The following is a 21,372-nucleotide window of genomic DNA, read 5'->3' on the forward strand; positions in this document are numbered from 1 at the left end:
ATGATGGGATTACATTGACTAAAACAAAAACGGATATCAATAATGTGAAATATGGGTTGGGTAGGCTGTCAATAAATGCATCGCAGATACACAGAACACATGTGCTGACAACATCCACTGAAAAAATAACTCTGAAAACACATTTCTACATGATTTTGCATCAATTTAGTGCAAAACAATTAGGCGTTTTCTCACTTTTTTCCAATATTTTCATTTTTACTTCATTGGCAATCAACTATTCCCCTAAGTTATGACATCAGTCAATATGACATTCTTTTCACCAAACACTATACTCATACAGAAAAAAAATATAAAAATCCAAGGAAAATCAATGGATCTGTGATGATTTCACTACTAGTTGGCGATCAACAGCCTCAGAACTTCAATAGAATTTTAGACTACTCTCAAAATTCTTAAAAACATGCTGGATATTTAGCATCATGGCACACTTACAAACACACACACATGATCTTAGTAGTTTTATTGAGTTTTGGAACAACCAACCAACAGTTACCAACGGACTTCGAAGCTGCTCATCATTGATTGTGGTAAATGACAGTGACTTTAGTGAATACCGGTAGGTCTGCCCCAGCGTTTTGGGAAAAGAATGGTAATATGGATATTGTAATGGTAATTAACTGAAAGGACGCCAGTCTTCAAACAAGTATATTTCTGATGATTCCTCATCCCAAACGTATCCCTGTAGCAGCAGCATTTATTCTCTACTAGTTTACTTAGCTAGCTTTAGCTGTTTTAGCTAATTTCGGTGGTTTCTTTAAACGGCCATAACTCTTCTCAGGTATGGGGTAGAGACTTACTTTTTTTTAAATGCTCAGAATCTTATGCTCTAAGAGAGGTATGTGTCCTATATGTCCATTTTGCTTCGACCGGAAGTTGAGAAATTGCGAAAATTTTAACTGGACTTGTCTGGAGATTGGTATGGTAATAGAGATTGGCATGGTAGTATTTATGCAGCTGCTGCTGCTGCAGAGCAAGTACCGAGACTTGCTACTGCGAATACATTCCCAGACATTGCTGTGAGCATGTAAGACATGCTGCTGATCACCCCGTAGCAGGTCTATACAGGTGGCCCTGAGGAAGGAGAAGGGTTCTCAAAACACACTGCAAACTGTTAACAGCAAACAATGGCAAGTATTTGAATGTTTGAGCAGCAAGCTCATTGGCCGTTGATGCAACAGCAACCAATCAGCTGTGCTAAGTAAATAACGATATGAATTCTACCAACAAGCTAAAGACCTATCAGCATGCACCATTCAAAGTTTCATGCCAGAACTATGTAATTAATGTATTTACTGACATGAACTAACGTACTCGGTTACTAACGTAACCTCTGTTCTCTCTAGAGAGGGAACGAGTACTGCGTAATATCTTACGCTATGGGGAAAACCTCTTTTCCTCGAGATATTAAAGCCAAAAATTATCCTTAATTTTTAATCAATATAAAACGCTTAGCGGCAGCATGCAGACATAGGCGAGGCGGCTCGCGCGCCTATTGGCTGCCCTGCGGCAAAAGCAGCAGCCTATCGAGAGCGGCTCTGTGTGATGTTTTGACCAATGGGGGCACTTCGCGGCCATTTCGTCACGTCTCGCCCTATATAAGCAGGTCGATAGCTGATACAAACTGGTTTTCATCGCCGAAGCGAACCAGAGCGTATTGTAACCACGGCAAGATACGCAGTACTCGTTCCCTCTCTAGAGAGAATAGAGGTTACGTTAGTAACCGAGTACGTTCTCTTACGAGAGTATCTCTCGTACTGCGTAATATCTTACGCTATGGGGAACACAGTGTAACACGCCGTGCATACAGGGATCCAACACCAAAGTCCCAAGGGCAGAGGCCCGGGGTGCATGTAGTGCATAATCACCATAGACTCACAGAGAGTGAAGGAAGAGGGGCTAGAAGCGTCATTCCTTATAAAATAGCATCCAGAGGAGCTAATCATATAGATATTATACCACGCAGCCAGGGTGAAAACACTTTCAGCCTAAACTGGGTGGCCATACATGTGTCAACACTCGTGGAGCTGCTGTATCAGTCAGTGAGCGATACGCAGGCCAAACTCAGCATCTGGGCCAACACAGCGGGGCAGATCGCACTGAATTCTAGACCGCCAAAAGCTTAGCTTGTAAGGCGGGGACCTCCAGGTTATAGTATTTTATAAATGTAGACGGCGAGGCCCAGCTCAGAAACACCGTTTTGAAAGACAGATGTTTCATGTCTGACATATGGATTGGCTCGAATGGGGCACCTTTCATGGCTTCCAACACCGTGGAAAGGTCCCACATCGGGACTGAAGGAGGCCTGGGAGGGTTCAATCTCCGATCTCCCCTGAGGAAACGCACGACTAAGTCGTTCTTCCCCAGTGGCTGGCCAGACGCCGGATTTTGCAAACGTTGCTATGGCCGCCACGTATACTTTGAGCGTGGATGGGGTTCTGCCCTTATGCAGCAGCTCTTGAAAGAAGGAAAGCACTTCCGTAACCCCGCAGTCTATGGGTGAAAAGCCCTGAGCTTGACACCAAGCAGAGAAAACAGACCATTTCGAGGAATAGAGCCGTCGAGTAGACGGAGCTCTAGCCTGCGTGATCGTGTTTAACACTCCCTCCGGGAGGTTAGCGGGTACCCGTTGATGGCCCATGCGTGCAGGGACCACAGATCCGGGCGAGGATGCCAAATCAAGCCCCCTGCCTGAGAGAGGAGGTCTCTCCTCAGTGGTACAGGCCACGGGGCAGTGCTGGCCAGCTGCATCAGGACTGGGAACCAGGTCTGGTTAGTCCAGAGCGGGCCACGAGCAGCACTGGGCATCCGTTTTCCCTGATTCGTTCCAACACTTGAGGCAGGAGCGAGACAGGGGGAAAAGCATATAGGGGAACGCGGGGCCAGACGTGGGCCAGCGCATCCCTGCTCTTCGAGAAGAAGTTCGGACACTGAGCGTTTTCGTGGGACGCGAACAGGTCCACCTGCGCTCTGCCGAACATTTCCCACAGCAGTTGGATCGTCTGCGGGTGCATTCCCATTCCCATTCCCCTGCTGGGACATTGTTTCTGGACAGTCTGTCTGGACAGTCTGTCTGGTCCCACATTCAGGTGACCAGGCACATGCGCTGCTCTCAGCGAGAGCAGGTTGTGCTGAGCCCAGACCAGAAGGCGTTCCGTCAACCTGTAAAAGGTTTCGGGACCTGACGCCGCCCTGGCGATTTATGTGTGCCACCACTGACATGTTGTCCGACCGGACTAGAACGTGGTGACCTTTTATCTGGGGACAGAAGCACCGTAGCGCTTTGTCGACTGCTATCATTTCCAAGCAGTTTACGTGAAGGAGCTTTTCCCGTTCTGACCACAGGCCAGCGAACGGTCTGCCCTTGAGCAGCGCTCCCCATCCCGAGGTGGAGGCGTCCGTAGACACCACCTGCACACTCGAGGCAGAAGTAGATGTGCTACTTCTGTTTTCACCGTGGATTTGCAAGCGGGCCGTGGTACTGGCTTGCTTACTGCAAAATACACTGGAACAGTCGCATTTTCTGGAACTGAACGAGCGAAAAATTTCGGTGGACGTCTGGCCGCGGCGAGACTAAAACACCGTTGATTTCCTAGGAGGCTAGGAAGACTTGTGTTTGTTTCGTTTTACAGAAACCGTGGTAGTGTTTGTGGGCACTGGGTTGTGGGCACATTCACTACATTTAATGCACAATTGACATGCGTCGATTTCATTTGTGCGAGCCCTGTACCGTGGCGGGCTGTGTTGTGTGTAGAAATGAACACTGGGCTGTGGGCATTTTATTACACTCATAACACCATCGGCTGTGGCCGGAAAACCAGAAAATACAATGCTTATATGATTTTTCTGGGTCGCCGTGGAAACGGCATTTATGTGCAGGCAAGCGGGCCGTGGTACCGGCTTGTTTACTGCAAAATACACTGGAACAGTCGCATTTTCTGGAACTGAACGAGCGAAAAATTTCGGTGGAAGTCTGGCCGCGGCGAGACTAAATTTCTAACTGCTGCGAGAGCCGGGATCGAACACGGGTCTCTCGCGCGAAGGCTTAGGGTTCCGCCCACTGAGCCACAGGGGAGAACTACATTAACACAAGCAGATAAGAGAGCGTCATCACAGTTTTGTTTGCAGGTGTGCGTGTTATACAACAGGCTCATTGCTGCAATATTGACATTTTCAGCCGCTTAGGAGCTGAGAAATGTTTGAGAAATGGAGATTAGTCCGGCCTCGGTGGGACTAAAACACACTCTTTCCTTATTTTGCCGGTGACGCACGCCCATGGGGGGTGGGGTAGATTTCTTATAACGTAAAGAAAGCTAGCCGCGGTTTTAGGGCTCGCGGTCTTGATGCTGGCCCGTTTCCCTGACGACTCGCGAACAGAAGGGGGGAGGTCCACAGAGCTCGCCCAATCCTCACTGTCTGACGCCAGGATAAAGGTCTCCTCTACAGATGCAGCTATCTCGTCGTCATTAAAGGCGGAAGCGGCGGCGCGCGGCGGCCGTTATCCGTCAGTGAGCAACTTGAGTGAAGCTGGTGAAGCTGGCGGCCGAACCGGCGAGCTTTCACAGGCTGTAGAAGGCTCGGGGGGCCGCTGAGTACGGCGCTTTACGGCACGGCACTGTAGCGGGTGGAAGTGCAGTCTCGCTGAAGGATGCCAGGCGATTCCTCAGAGTCACCGTAGGCAATAGCTGGCAGTGAGGGCAGCCGCCGTCGGCGAGCGCGAAAACTGCATGATCCTCTCACAGGCAGGAAACGCATCACATGGCGGTCCCCGTCGCTGAGTGTGGCTCGGCACGAGCCACAGGAGGATGGCATCTTTAAAAAGACGCGGCTCTTTTAGATGATAGACGTGTGAGTCGCGGGGCGAGCACACACACACATCCACACAGAGCAGAGTAAAGGATATATAGTACGCCGGAAAGCGCAGCAGGTACGGCGGCTGAAGGCGGCGAGGTGAAGGCCAGCGACTTCAGGCTCAAGGGCTCGTCCCGCTGAAGGCTTGCGTCGATGGCGCGGCTTCTCACTCCGGATCCAGCGATGCGTGTAGCTTCGCTAAAGAGATGAAAATCAGTTTGTATCAGCTATCGACCTGCTTATATAGGGCGAGACCACGCCCTTTCTGGCGGGACGGGACGAAATGGGCGCGAAGTGCCCCCATTGGTCAAGACGTCACGCAGAGCCGCTCTCGATAGGCTGCTGCTTTTGCCGCAGGGCAGCCAATAGGCGCGCGAGCCGCCTCGCCTATGTCTGCATGCTGCCGCAAAGCGTTTTACATTGATTAAAAATTAAGGATAATTTTTGGCTTCAACATCGAGGAAAAGAGGTTTTCCCCATAGCGTAAGATATTACGCAGAACGAGAGATACTCTCGTAAGAGAACAATGAGCAATACATTTGTTATGGTATTTACTAATCTTTGTTAATGTTAGTTAATAAAAATACAGTAGTTCATTGTTTGTTCAGGTTAGTTTGTTCATGTTAGTGCATTAAAGTTAACAAACGCTGAAATTAACATTAACTGAGATTAATAAATCCTGTAGAAGTATTGTTGATTGTTAGTTCATGCTAACTAAACTAGGTATCTAATGTTAACCAATGAAACCTTATTATATAATGTTACAGTTATTGATCTGTATGTATATACTGTAATTTACATAAAATGTTATAAAATATAATATTAGATTTAAGGTGGGTGGGATAGATTGAGTGGCCTAATTCTACAGAGAATATGAGGACATAACCAAGGAATTGTCTCTTGCTTGAAGCTGCAGTCCGCAGTTTTTCCTCTTTGTCACCATCTCTGTTCGAAATCTGCAATTGCAGTCATTCGCGGAATTATCAACTTTACCTGAGTTGTACCTCGGTACGGCACAGCGCGGATGAATCCAATGTTTTGAGGAGAATGTGCGGCTGTCAGTCACCGCTCTGGTGTGGATACTGTCATTCACAATCACAGATTCTACTTTTTGGAAGGATGACCAACATAAGAATGTTCACCCTAAAATGTCACCTGAACAAGTAAGTAACATCCACTTTTGTTCTGGTTCAGACATTGCAGTAAATCGCGCTGATTAAATCTAACGATCGTTTATCATTTCACGTCAAACCGTGCAAATTATACTTAGTTCTCAAATTGTTAATGTTAACAACATCAGCATTGCGTGACTACATTTAAAGCCCTTCAGATATGTATCCTTGTTTTCACATGCCCGGTTGCAGTCTCTTTTACCAAACTCTAGTCCAAAGTCTTTTGGATTTTACAACGGGTGAATCTCCAGTTGTCACTGGTGATTGTCGTTTGAACCTTTCTGGATCCGCCATCAAATTAATACGTTTAATTATATCAAGTGCTGTGAGAAAAGGCTATAAATCTCCACCTACAACATCCTCACACGCAATAAAGCCTACTAGCCGAGACTCATTCTTTATGTGTACAGATGTGACCTAATGACGCAAAGACATGCTCGAATTTCCAATGGAAATCCACCAGTACCACTGGAATTAAAAACATTATTACAAGCTTACCGTTTTGAATCGAGCTAAGGCAAGCAAATAGTTTTGAACACTGGCTGGTTATGTACTTGCTCAAAAAATTATTTTGGATAATTGTTAACCCAAAAAAGTTACGGACTGGAGCTTTAAGCAGACGTCTGCAAAACAAATCACAAACAAGCATTTGCAACCAGTCCTTCCAGAAAAACGCAGAGATTTTTAGTGATTGTTGCGGGCAAAAATCCTTGATTACGCGGCCCGTTTTCTTTAAAAAATGCGATGGAATATGCGGGATATTTATGTCATTTTATGCGATGAAACTGCGGGAACTTGCAAAAACTGCGGGAACTTGCAAAAACTGCGGGAACTTGCAAAAACTGCGGGAACTTGCAAAAACTGCGGGAACTTGCAAAAACTGCGGGAACTTGCAAAAACTGCGGGAACTTGCAAAAAACTACGGGAACTTGCAAAAACTGCGGTTTGATGAAAAAGAGAAAAAAAAGTGATTCCCCAACACCCTGTTCTCACTAGGCTACTACCTTAATGTAAAGAGTCATTTCTTATTACTTCCTATGATAAGCAAGCATACTACATCACAGAAAGTGCTGGGAATATTTAATTTCTCATCTTGTTTTATTTCAGACTGTAACGAGTGGAAATAAGGTGTGGCCCCTTTAAGAGCTGCGTGCTCCCTGTTGAACTATGCAGTATATTGTATGTGCCAGTGCCATGCATAGACAGGTGCCATGCGCCTCGAACACCGCATGTGTGCGGGTAATTTCTGTTTGATGCTACTTCTTTTATCTTATTTTGTTTATTAAGTAACGATGTGGACGGTAGAACGTGTGACAGACAGTTATACGAGTTCGATTTGGGAATAAAGTGCGAGTTGTGAGATGCCAATGGCCTCCGTGAGTCTGTCTGGCCTCTGCAATAACTCCAGCTGTGAGCTATCCCTATTTTTCTTCCCGACACAACGCGTTACAAGACCTTAATAAATACATCAAACTTACAAAACATTGATGAGTCAAACAAGTTCTGTAGCTTTACAAAAGGAATATGCTACAACTTCTATAAAAATGAATAAATGAAATATAAAAAATTAAAGTGTGCTCCTGTTTTACAGCTTTTCGATGATGTTCACGTCGCGTAATTACGTCACTTCATAACGTTCCCATGGCAACAGGGGGAAATGGCTGCTCTTGTGTGAAGCAAACGCAACATTTTTCAACTTTCTGCTAAGATATATGTGACTTTTGCAACGAAAATGCGAGGATTATGAAATCATGCAAGCCCCGCATATTTTGCACGGAAATCAGCAATTTATGCGGCGAAAGTGCGGCGTATTTGAAAAAATGCGGTCCCCGCATAAATATGCAGACTTTGGCTGATAATGCACTAAATCATGCGATCGCATAATCGCGTTTTTCTGGAGGGACTGTGCAACATAAAGATTGAGAAAACTCACCTTGACTGCACAGTAATCAAAGAAACCAGTCTCGGAGAATATAGCCACCAGTATCATCTGAAAGTAAATAGTAAGGGTTATGAGACTTAAACATTTCATGCTTTCTATTTTTAGTGCTTACTGCCACATGTGTTGCTATAAAATCACATTATGTCTCAAATACCACACGCACGGTCTCTCACTCAATTTCATGCCACAATCCTTTTTTGATTTTTTTTTTTTTGGCGCCTCAGATTCAGAAACAGACATCCTTCAAAAATAGAACATCAATAAAGAGAAACATTAATATTTCTGAGTTTATTAAAGCTCACGTTTCATAGCCAGTCTTTAAAATTGACAGATGCTGTGATTCATTTTCTATCATCAGTCTCTGATTTTCTTTTGTGCCTTGCCTCACATACTCCTACATGTAGTCTTTTGGATGAGGGCTGATTGAACGTATTTGTTTCCATGGAGACAGCAGCTGAACAAACAGAGATCTTGAAAAGGGTGGCACTTTAGAAATAATATTAGAGAGGCTGTGTTTTTAATGTGTATTCGTATTTTTTGGTCACATTTTGTTGCACTACCATGTAAAATATGGACTAATTTCATATGCAGACAACCAGTCATACATATTACCTAACAAACATTTCAACCTTGTGCTCTGCTGCTGCAAAGTAAGTACAATGCAAAGAAACACCATAAATGATCTCAGACCCCTAAAGAATTCTTTCTAAAAGAAGCTCTAGGTTAACAGCACATTAAAGAAAGGTGCCCCACTAAGTGCCTGTCAGATTGAGCAGCTTGAGAGGCTGATATGGGTTCAGGTTAGGGGCTTATCAGCCTGTCAAGCACTTAGCAGGACATCTTTCCAGGTTCTAATGCTGTGGGGTAACCCTTTGAGGTATCATTCATGTTCATAGCAGAAACGGTGCACTAATTTACATGCCGAACTTCAATCCATGTTTGATTAACAACAGTAATAGTGATAAAATAGCAAGCACCATTAATAAATAAATTTGACCTTTTTACTTTTTTCATTTGAAAAAGCCCTTCTGTGACTTTATATTTAATACATTCTGTCGGAACCCTGCTACTCAAGATGATTGAGTAAAAAAGCTGCAAGAGAGCTCCTATTGACTTGTTAAAATTAGACTTACCATTCCAAACAGAAAGGCAAGTGTCTCATAGTCAATCCATTCCACAACAGTCATCAGACTCGGCCTCTACAGTAAAGAGACAATGGAATGGATACAGAGGAGCATTTTAACATTCCAGACTTACAGTGAATTGTTGAAATAATTGCTTCCATTACGATAAAAAATGATTGTTGCATTAAGCTATCACAACTTAAAATTTTGCATTAGAATTACTTTTCCGAATTTAACTTGCGATAACACAAATCAAGTTGACTAAACTTAAAATTTGAAGGCAGCACAAACACTTTTTTTAAGTTGAAACAACAATGCACATAATGTATATATATATATATATATATATATATATATATATATATATATATATATATATATATATATATATATATGTATGTATATATATATATATTTATATATATGTATATGTATATATATATATATATATATATATATTAACTTAAAAATGTATGTGTTTGTGCTGCCTTTTAGTCAACTTAAATTGTGAAATTGTATTGTTTTTTTTAGCCCAATAGTCTTAAGTTCATAGTAAGACTACAGAGCTCTGGGTCTTTTTAAAGGGCACTCCAAACGGACAGAAGTGCACCCAGTAATTTCACTTGCGTTCAAATAATGCACTTTTCTCCAATTTCAGGAATACAATAACTAATTTCGTAGATCTGCAGAGAGAAAGTCAAGATTTAAATTATTCACAATCTTACGCTTCAAAATAGAGTAAATCAGTGCAATTACCGATATACCATTTATGTGAAATGGCCCAGTCTGATTTACTTCATTGAGTTAATGTAGATCATCTATCTATCTATCCATCTATCCATCTATCTATCTATCTATCTATCTATCTATCTATCTATCTATCTATCTATCTGTCCAACTCTTAACACATTGTAAGCAATCTTCATCAGAATAGAATAAATAACATTCTCTAAAACCAAACTTACATCTCCAATGAAAGCCAGCGCTGTCAGAGCGGCCAGGGATCCTAACATTGCAGCCAGAGTGCGGTGGACAATCTGGGAACACGGAAAACAAAATAAATAAATAAAGGTAGAGGGGAAAAAAATCAGCATGGTAATAACTCAACAGCTTCTTTTTTTTGCTATATTGGTCATGTACTAATAGCCACAATGTACCACAAAATAGATTTATGCTAGCCTAAGCACAATGCTAGAGTGGTTGCTTTTAAGCATGTTATGCATGTTGTTTTTAAGCATGGTATGGTTGCTAGGATGTTCAAAGATTTCACCTCAAAGTCTCTCAATTATGTTCTCCTTCAATATAAGCCGTTTTCTTGCAGTGTTATCACCCGCCAGGCAAAAATCATGCCTGATTGCTTAGAAAAGTAATAGCACAACTCATCTAAACAAGCTGCATGATATGAGGTATCATTCTCACCCATAGCACAAAATTGTAGTACTTGAGATAAGGTGTTTGTTCAAATCCCTAACCCTCCACATCAGCAACCGTAATAACGATGCCTGCCTTGGCAAACACTATTAAATATGTAATACACAAGACTTTGGACAGCCAAACAAATTTGCTGATTCAAAATGCCAAATAACCCTCTTCCCCACACTTCATTTATGTTCTTTTGCTGTTTGATCCACCTCATTTCTTACATTAAATGCATTCTGACCCTGTTGTGCACTCTTATAATCAAACGATAAATTCCGATCCACAACGATATGTGTCAGGCGACAGCATCTTCTGATTATCTGCTCTTCAATCACCCCTTGGAAAAGCGCCGCCTTAAAGTGCATTGTCAGATATCAGCATCTCCTTTCTTGGTGAAAGCACTTGACTGGGACACCTGAATCAAGCTTTGTCTGATGCACCTCTTTCAGTGTCATGTGGCAAGATGGAGCAGTCATTACAAGACTGTGTAATCAGCTAGAAGAGCGAAAGAAGGACGACGAGTACATAACATGCAGGCTAACAGCTAATGACTCCAGTCTCAAAGGAGCAAGTAATCTGTGTCAGTCCGACAACTTTCCTGAGGGGGAGGAACACTTGGTGCAATGTTGTGATTGTAAGTCTAAAACCGGTCATTAAGATAAATTGTTGAACACTGCTTTCTGAGCAGAATTAATCAGCAACATGGATATGCATTGTGTTGCTTTGCATAAGAAAGTATCCTCTGAGACTAATGCTTCTCTGTTTTGTGATTTAAACCAATTACTCTTAATTATAGGCCAAGAAACAGTTTATGGCTAAATTAAATGTCAAAATGTGCCTGTGTGAGATGTAATGTTAGTTTTATACCCAAAGCCCCCCATTTACTGAGAAACTGCTGCTCAAGTGTAATTTAGGAATAATCTATCAGCCATTATTAAAATGTTTACAAGATATCTGCAATTAGATTGTAAAAATACATTATTCATGAATCTTTTAAGGCATATTAATATTTATAAGCACGTTATACTATTATATATCTCAGATTTCAGGTTTTGCCCTCTCTTGGGGCAAATGAGTTTTAGCTATCAGAGCTGCTGATGAAACTCACCATCTGAGCCCTTTTAATCAAAGTAGTTTTCAGAGTGCTGATTCTAGATCAGCTCTGAGGATTATCAACAAGCTGCTGTGCAATGCAGATAGGAAGAAAAGGCCCGGGTCAATACAACAAATGCTTCCTTATTTACAATGGGGTCCTAAAGTATGAGAACACAGACTTCTGTGGAAGATTCTATCAAATCTATACTAACTTGGAAATAACTAAGTTTTAGAGTTAAAAAAATATATATTTTAAACCAAGAACTCTTATGACATAAAATGAACAAGAAATATGTACGATTCTGCACTAATACTTCATCACTAATCAAACTCGCAGATTTGTGACACTGACCATGTGAACTCCTAGCCTGGTTAAAACCAGACCATTCTAAATTTGCCGGAAGTTGTCTGGGTTTTCCCAGGCTAGTGAACTCCAGTGTACAATAGGGGATTGATGATATTCTGAGATTGAGATATTCTTGCTTCCATTGAAACACAAAACTCTCTTTTGAAGATCTCAAATCATGCCTGATAAGTATATAACACAATCATTATTAATATAATATAACATAACGTAACGTAACGTAATATAATATAGTATAATATAATATAATATAATAATTGTCATAATCCCAGTCTTGTGGTCCCTTGTTGTGCAAAGGACTTTTATGTTGAACTGTTACATCCATGTAGGAACAAGACCCCACAAGAAACACGGGGGTATAAATACACAAAGGCTAACGAGGTACGGGTGTAGGTGATTAGCAGTAACGGAAACAAATTAGGGTAACTATGAAAACAAACAAGGTAGACAATGCAATAAGTGAAAACAGGAACTAAACACAGGAAGTTAACATGGAAACAATAGGAACAGAAAATGAACTTCAACATAAAAATCCTTTACACAACAAAACTTGGATACTTGGATATTGGATTAATATAATATAATATAATATAATATAATATAATATAATATAATATAATATAATATAATATAATATAATATAATATAATATAATATAATATAATATAATGCAGTCTTCAACAATGTGATTATCTGATGAACTTCACCTGTAATCTGTTCTCAAAGACGTTCTAATTGGGATGAGGTTTTGGTAAATTCCTCATGAAAAAAAAATCTAAGAGGTAATGTTACCCAAAGTAACCCTGTTTTAAAAGTACAATAAATAAAATTATGATGACTCACCTAAACAGCATAAAATTCATTAGTTTCATTTTAAAAGCAATATTTTCTTAGCACCTTGATGACTGGGTAGCCATATTTATGAAGCATTAGTATAACGTAGTGTTTCGGTAAAAGCGGAAACATGGGCCCCCAATGTCTCCATTAGCACTCTCACAAAGGCCTAATTAAACTCGTCGACACACAGCATGTTGTCCCTCCTGAAGAAATAAATGTAATTAAGAAGGGAGGTCCCCTCTGCCCTCATGTCCCCCTGGAGCCACACTAAAACGGAGCTTTCTCACAAACTCTAAAAAGTGTGCACTACAAGGAGAAGAGGAAGTTAAAAATGTGGAGGAGTGTTTTGCTGTGAGGCTTTGTAATAATCTATATCCCTTAAGAGCCGTTCACACAAAAAGAGATATATAGTGACCAAAAAATAAAACATGGAAATGATTCATTTTAAATGAGAGCTGGCCATTTCAGGCATCATGAGTGAAAGAGACCAGAAAATTGAGTTCTACTACTACAATAAGGTCCAAAAGAGACCGCTAGTGAAAATGCTTCTATTTTATACGATTTTATAACAAATTAAATTATCAGCATTTGAGTGCATGCCAGAATGTCCTGGTATTCATTATGTCCCTCTGATTGACAGCAGCACTCAAGCTGCATGAATTCCACAAGTTTGTGTAAAACTGGTAATCAGACTGATTTGAAGTATGCATTTTTGTGCTTCAATGGAAAGCAAGGGACATCTGACATTTTCGACAAAGGAACTGAACTGAATTGCTTATTTGGTTTATTTCACCAAGTACAACATGTTCCTGGATCAACATCTTTGTTTATCCTGGAACAACGTTCCAATCAACCAATCAAATTTGAGGGACAAGTTTACAGTTTATGTCAAGATTAGGCTTACAACCAGGGCTAGGTGCTTCTACATCAGTGTTATTCACATATTATTTCCCTCTGCTTTTAGGTATAAGTTATCATTTTCGGACAAGAATGTTGTTCCAGGATCAACAAAACATGTTGATTCAGGACCATGTCTTACTTGACCAATTAGTGACCTAAAAAATAATTTACCTCATAACTTTTCTCCACATTAAATGTTACAAAAGCTTAAAACTGTGTATTTTTTAGTTAAAAATAAAAATAGGTTTCTGACATTTGGACCAATTCAATTTGATGTTGCAATAAAATATGAACAGCAAAATCCACTTTTCGATTCATGGTTTCCAAAAATCCAACATACTTCTGTGGAATCAGTTTGTGTGGGCCAGTAGAAACCACTTCCTGTTAACTTTAGTAGAGCCCAGTGACCTCTAGTGCTCAACAGCGGTACAAATAAAAACGCGAGTTTATGAATAGCCACTAATAATTTCAGTAGTGCTGGATCTGAAGGCACAACTTTTACCCACCGTGACATCTACTTTTCCTGAGAAGTTACAAAAGACTACAGACATGTACATAAAAATCTCAGTCGACACTGCACAGAGTCAATGTGGCTAAACAGCCCAGATGAGCTTGTTTAAGGGGATGAAATATGGGATGAGTCATGAAAGACCATTGAATGGATTATCTCGCAGTGTGAAAAATAATGTCTTCACGCCGATTCCACATATTTTACCTCAAAGATGATGAGCACATAGACTCCTGCCAGGATCAATCCAGCGATAAGCACCTGTGTTTCCACGGTTACATAGAGCGACTGGTGAGTCATGGACAGAGGGACCACCTGACTGTCTAAGAGAAAGGCCTGCACACTGATCAGAATAGGAGCGCTTGAGGGGAAGAGAAAGACAGATTACAGATGTGGAGACACATTAAAGCACATTCCATGACAGGAACTACCGCAAAACCCACATTATCACATGATCACATTAACTGAACTATAAGCACAATTTAAAATCGGATTAACTTAAAATCTCAAATCTAACAGTTGTATGACAAGATAATTCTACATTTTCAATATCCAGCAGATGCAATAATGTGCATTGTATAACATGAAATGTCTTTGCATTTGGTCCTGGATTTTCCAGTTTATTAGTGGAATTGTCAAGATCTTATGTGATGAGGAATGTGTAATCGTACCTGCTAACCATTTCAAATGTCCTTGTTCTCAGAATTTGGTCACTTCGTTTGGAATGCAATGGTATAGTCCAGTTATAAAGCACCTGTTGGAAAAATCTTACTATTAATAATGTGAATGTTTAGGCTATTAGGCTAAAGACTATTTGAGAGAGGAAAATATTTGAAAATAGAAAATATTGAAGAAAATATTTCACATAAAGCAGCCTCCAAAAGTATTTGGATACTAATAAGTGACACCTTAAAATGTGTAAATGCCTCTACATGAAAATAATAATATAACAATATTATATATTATTATACAATATTATATTATATTATTAATATCATTATATTATTATATTATATTTCTATTCATTAAAGAATCCTGAAAAAAAACTATCACAGCTTTCACAAAAATATTAAGCAGCACAACTGTTTCAAAATTGAGAATAATATGAAATGTTCATAGAGCACCAAATTATGTTAGTATTGAAGTATGTATAATGTATATTAGAATGATTTCTGAAGGATCATGTGAAACTGTAGACTGAAGTAATGGCTGCTGAAATTCAGCTTTGTCATCACAGGAACAAATGACATTAAAAAAAAAAAAAAAAAAAAAAAGTAACTTTAAAGGTGCATTGTTGCGCACCTCTCTGAGTTTTTGCAGAACTATGCCCCCTCTGGCGACAAGCGAAACTGCCTTACTGTCTTTGTCTTGCGTGGAGTTTGTGTTGGGGTTTATGAACTACAGCCGGTCTCTTTGAATCCATCTTCTACTTTTGTCGAAAGTTGACTGAAGTTTTGTCGCTCGAGTTGTCTTCGCTAATACGGAGAATGGCGGCGAATACACAAACCTGCTAGACATAGCCAGGGGAGCGTGAACGCGCATGACGTCACGCCCAGTCTCACGTTCCGGCCCGAATCCCTCTTATTTATTTTACTGTACAGGATTATAGAGGCAATCGCAGTGATCAGAGAAGGGCTCATTCAGCCCATCAGGCAATTGTTTAAGCATGTATGGGTTAGAAAAACGGGTATTTTTAACATGAAATGTTGCGCAATGCACCTTTAACAAATAATTATTTTCTTCTCTTTTTTTTTTACTGATTTTTGATCAAATCAATACAGCCTTGGTGAGCATAAGAGACTTCTTTCAAAAACATTTTAAAAAATCCAAACTAAAGTATAAATACAACTTAAAGCTAAATGTTTCTTACGGGTTTCAATTGATTAAATAATAGATATATTGTTCAAAACGAAGAAAGAATTTTGACACTGTCTGGTTGCCATACATTGTGGAATGTGCCTATAGTAACCACAGGTGTCATATAATGCCATTTTTGTACAAGCTAATATGATTCTTTAGGGTCTAAATTAAAAGTTTGTAATATACTTTAATTAAAAATTCTCATTAGTATTGTAAGAAAACACTTATTTTACCTGGTCAAAAACAGCTCTGTTTTCAGCACGTCGTTTCAGTGCATATGCCTTTAAATGATCATGAGCTTTGCTCACTCCGCCCCTCTGTTCTGTGCGTACACCGTTTGTAACACAATAACGTCTCCGGTTACTATCGTAACCTCGGTTCCCTGAGAGGCGGGAACGAGACATTACGTCATACTGACGTATATGGGAACTCCTCCCTTCTCCATTTTCACTGAAATCTTATAGGTTAACGCCAGCTGGAGACAGCTGGCCAATTGACGCAAAACATGCAAATGCTGACCGGTCCGCGGGCAGTATAAATAGCATGGGCGCGACAATTACGTCAGAATCAAGACTGAACGCTAGCACAGCTGATCAAACGGCGAGCACGGCGGTTGACGTAATGTCTCGTTCCCGCCTCTCAGGGAACCGAGGTTACGATAGTAACCGGAGACGTTCCCTTTCAAGGCGGTCACTTCGACATTACGTCATACTGACGTATATGGGACTTGTATAGAATCCCGCCGTGAGCGCAGTGAAGATAAGCCCTGAACGGGGTCAAACTACACTCCCAAAGGAACAACAGTTCTAAGCCAGCAGCGCCGCTAGGAGCACTCAAAACTGATAGGCGAAACTAGACCAACGTCTGCTCCGGCTTACCAAGTTGTGCATCCACTGCAAACAGGGCAGCACAACACCATAAGCACTCGAGCACAAGAGCTAACACAGTGTCGACGGCATAGCGGTGACAGCTGCAAAACCTTAAGCCACACACAGAGTTAAAGGGGTCATATAATGCCATTTTTGTACAAGCTAATATGATTCTTTAGGGTCTAAATTAAAAGTTTGTAATATACTTTAATTAAAAATTCTCATTAGTATTGTAAGAAAACACTTATTTTACCTGGTCAAAAACAGCTCTGTTTTCAGCACGCCGTTTCAGTGTATATGACTTTAAATGATCATGAGCTTTGCTGACTCCGCCCCTCTGTTCTATGCGTACACCAGAGCCGGCTCTGGCGTACACCATTTGTAACTCAATAACACAATAACCATAACGCGTTCAGTATTAACGTGGGATTATGAATTATATTGAGAACGTCATGCATAGAAAACATGCCGTAATGTACCCTAAGTGTAAACCTTAGACGCATTCATTGTGAAGCGTGCAGCTAGCGATTTGCAAAGATTAATATATTAATATAAAGTTTAATAAAACGTTACACTCACTTCCGTTCTTCTGGAGATTCAGCAGGAACACGAATATCTGGTAGCAGCTACCGATCCATTTTTCATGAGCAGCAGCTTAGCAAAACCAGCTTTATACTGATCCTCGTCTATAAAGCAGTCTGGTGAGAAATGATTCGCGCAAACATGAACGCATTGACGTTGCTCGTGGGAAATATTCCCTTCGAAAACAAACACAGCCACTGCGTCTTCGGCGGTTCGAATTTAGGAACATTAAAATGACTGCTGTGTTCGTTATTACACCCACGAACAGAACACCACAATCGCTTAGACGCCATTCTGCTCGAGCGCATCAACAATGGCGGACTATGTTGACATCTCGCTCACGAGCGAGGGCGTGTCTGTGTTGAAGCGCTGCTGTCACTCAACAATCGTAGGAGGGGCGTCCGTTTTATTGACGTCACTAAAACGAACGGCTCAATTTGAGGCAGGGGAAAACATATAAGGAGATTAAAACAAAACCACTGGATGGATTTTTATCATTATATGATGGTTGTGTACAGACACTGCCAACACATATTTCAGTATAATCAACTTGAAAAAGTGAATGTACCATTATATGACCCCTTTAACAGTACGTTGGAACTACTGCGTAATGTGGAAACAGCTATGTAACCTTATAGTCATAACACAGAGTTAGCAGCAATGGTAACTCTGCAATACAGACTACTGCACAGCTGGTGGTAACAGTTTCATGAGTACATTGATAAAACTCACCGAACCCACGACGCTAAGGTGGTGCATCAACTTGGAACCCTGGCGAATGTGTTCTGAGAAGACAGCCAGCATACCTAAATTTAAAGCGTCGAATTCAGAGAGAAAGTCTCTGTATAAAACAGCACGTCCCTAGTACCATCCACCAAGCACACAAACAGCTGGTAGACTGCTGCCTAGTGATCCACGTACATCCACAAATCCCTTACAGGGCCAACATCACTCTGAGCATCGGCATCATGCGAGGCTAAAACTCAGCAGATAAGGCGGGCAGGGATCAACCTGTGCTCTGAACGGTGTAAGAGACTTCGGAACGTAGCTTGGTATCGGACTGAGAGTGACGCTGCAGTCATCAGGTCCGAGACAATGCGACAACATTCACTAGAATGAGCGTAAATCTCCAAGTGCTTCGCTGGGGCGAGAGCCGGTGGTAAGGCCATCTCAGGGAGAGCTCCGTCTCAGCACTTGTCAGTGTCAAGTGTCTTGCTCAACTAAGGACCCAGCAGCGGACACCAGTGTTGTAGTAGAGTCACCAACTGTCGAGTCCGAGTCGAGTCTCGAGTCCCAGTGTTCGAGTCCGAGTCCAAGTCCGAGTCACCAAAGAAGAGTCCGAGTCGAGTCCAAGTCGAGTCACTATTACCGGAGTTCAAGTCCGAGTCGAGTCTCGAGTCCCAGTGTTCGAGTCCGAGTCCAAGTCCGAGTCACCAAAGAAGAGTCCGAGTCGAGTCCGAGTCGAGTCACCATTACCTGAATTCAAGTCCGAGTCGAGTCTCGAGTCCCGTGTTCGAGTCCGAGTCGAAATTATATACACTTAAGCCAAATCAAGCAACATTTTTCAGGCACTCTTTCTTGCAGCTAGAAATGTGTATGATATCACTAGAATTGCCTTTGACCTTATCAAATCATTGTCAACTAGCTGTGGCACGATTATTTATTTAATTGTTTAAATACATTTTTGGATGATCAGTCAACTGGAATGGATAAAGAAAACAAAAAAGAAAGCCTAATTGGACAGAGGAGGAGAAATGCATTCTTCTTGACGAATATGGTAAAAGAAAAACAATTTTGAAATTTTGAAAAGCAAACTAAATCCCAATGTAACTGCGGCAAAAAAAACCCAGAAAATACAGTGCTATAAGCAGTTGTAACTCCGCAGAAAAAGAGTGGTTGCGATGTGTGACATAGTCAAGGTCGCCGTCTAGTTTGTTGGCTAAAATAAACATAATTGTGTTATATTGTATGATAAGCGGGATTAAGCGCTGAGCGCGTCCGATTTTGGCTCAGCGCCAGCCATAGCACGAAAGCACAGTTTAAATCTGGTACCTTTAAATGTCACGTCACTGTACATTAGCTCCTTAGTGGTCAGCTCAGCTGCTGCAAAGTGTGCCAAAATCGAAATTGCTGATTAGATGTAGAGGAACTTATCTAGTGTTAAATGAGTGTTACGTTAACTCTCTCACGAGAATGCGGCGTAAAGTGAGTGACGTCAGTGAGTGTGTTGTCAAGCAAGGAGAGCGAGCGGTAGCAGTGTCTGTGAGGGAAAAAATAGATCACGGCCGGTCTTGGACCCCGAAACAGGAAAAGTGTAACATCTTATATCAATTTTTTATAACCTATTTAGTCAGAAACAATGTCATTCATTTGATGAATGCTCAAGTCCGATTTTATATATTCTCGAGTCCGAGTCCAAGTATAGTCATCAGTCCGCGAGTCGGACTCGAGTCCGAGTCCAGGCCTCGAGTCCGAGTCCAGGACTCGAGTACTCCATCACTGACGGACACACAAGAAGGTTCCACAGCTTGGGGCTGGGGTGCCACCTTGTAGAACATAGCCGATGTTCTATAGCCAATGTACAGAAGTGCAAATCAACACATAACTGAATGTACATAAACACAGTGCCAGTGGCCGTAGCGACGACAACTGTGAATATACGCAGTTAGAAAATAGCCCCATAATAGCATAGCACCTCAGTAAGCACACAAACACAGTCATAACTGTAGCTACAACTGTGAATATATGAGTTAGCACAGAATAACCAGTTGCCCTGATAGGAACGGGGCAATATAACAGCGTAGCACATGCACGTACAGCATAGGTCGCTGTAGCGCCAACTTAATACACGCAGTTAGCTCCGTATTAGGCTGAAGGATACGGGGCAACACCGCTGCATGAACACATCCATTTGTAAATAAATGCAGCGCATGTCGCCGTATCAACGGAGACTGTGAATATGCACAGTTTGACTGGGATAGCTAGTTGCACTGAAAATACAGGGCAACATGGCAGCATAACACAAGTGAGTAAGGAATAGCGCATCCTTGCATGTACATAACGCAGCGTAAGTCGCTGTAGCAACAGAAACTGTGTAGAGACAGAAACTAAGATGCATAGTTAGATTAGGATGGCTAGCAGCACTGAAGGAAACAGGGCAGCATTACAGTATAACACATCCGTTTACGTACATACATCCAGAACTGTGAATATGCACGGTTAGATTAGGATAGCTAGTTTTGCACTGAAGGAAACAGGGCAACAAAATAGCAAAAACACGTCCTTGTACATGCCGTGTAGTCGCCATAGCGACAGAACTGAATATGCAGTTAGATAGGATAGCTGGATGTTGCACTGAAGGACAGAGGGCAACATAACAGCATTACCCATCAGTGTGCACATTTCAAACATCTTAGTGTATAATGCAGTGCAAGTCGACGAAGCGACCGAGACTGCATGAATATGCACAGTTCACATAATGGTCAGTTACGTTAGCCACATAACTGCATAACGCTTCAGTGTGGACACAGATGCAGCGCAAGTCGCCGTAGCGACAAACTGTGACTATGCACAGTTAGATAGGATAGCTAGGTGCACTGAAGGATACAGGGCAACGCGATAGCATAGTCACATTAGTGTGTACAAAAACACAGCGTCAGAGGCATCGCGACATCGACTGTGAATACATAGTAAGTCAGAATAGCCGGTTGCACTGATGATACAGGGCAATATTTAGCGGTGTAAACATAGCACATCAGTGCGTAGCGTGTACACAGCGTCAGTTGCACCGCACAACAACTGTGTACGTAATCAGAATAGCCATTTGCACTG

At 41.5% G+C, this 21,372-nt stretch overlaps 1 protein-coding gene across 1 annotated transcript in view; it reads right to left on the reverse strand.

The window, feature by feature from the left end:
• Nucleotides 1–21,372, reverse strand: part of oca2 (oculocutaneous albinism II) — a 132,458-nt gene that overhangs the window by 84,729 nt on the left and 26,357 nt on the right. Inside the window, exons 9-13 of the mRNA XM_056253957.1 lie at nt 14,902–14,984; nt 14,438–14,591; nt 10,073–10,144; nt 9,117–9,182; nt 7,975–8,031 (exon numbers count right to left, since the gene is read on the reverse strand). Of these exons, the coding sequence (XP_056109932.1) occupies nt 7,975–8,031; nt 9,117–9,182; nt 10,073–10,144; nt 14,438–14,591; nt 14,902–14,984 (432 nt within the window). The remainder of the gene's footprint in view (nt 1–7,974; nt 8,032–9,116; nt 9,183–10,072; nt 10,145–14,437; nt 14,592–14,901; nt 14,985–21,372) is intronic.

The sequence above is a fragment of the Rhinichthys klamathensis genome, unplaced genomic scaffold (genome assembly GCF_029890125.1).
Source record: "Rhinichthys klamathensis goyatoka isolate OS25496 unplaced genomic scaffold, OSU_Roscu_1.1 h1tg000109l_1, whole genome shotgun sequence".
In the NCBI taxonomy this organism is placed as follows: Eukaryota; Metazoa; Chordata; class Actinopteri; order Cypriniformes; family Leuciscidae; genus Rhinichthys; species Rhinichthys klamathensis.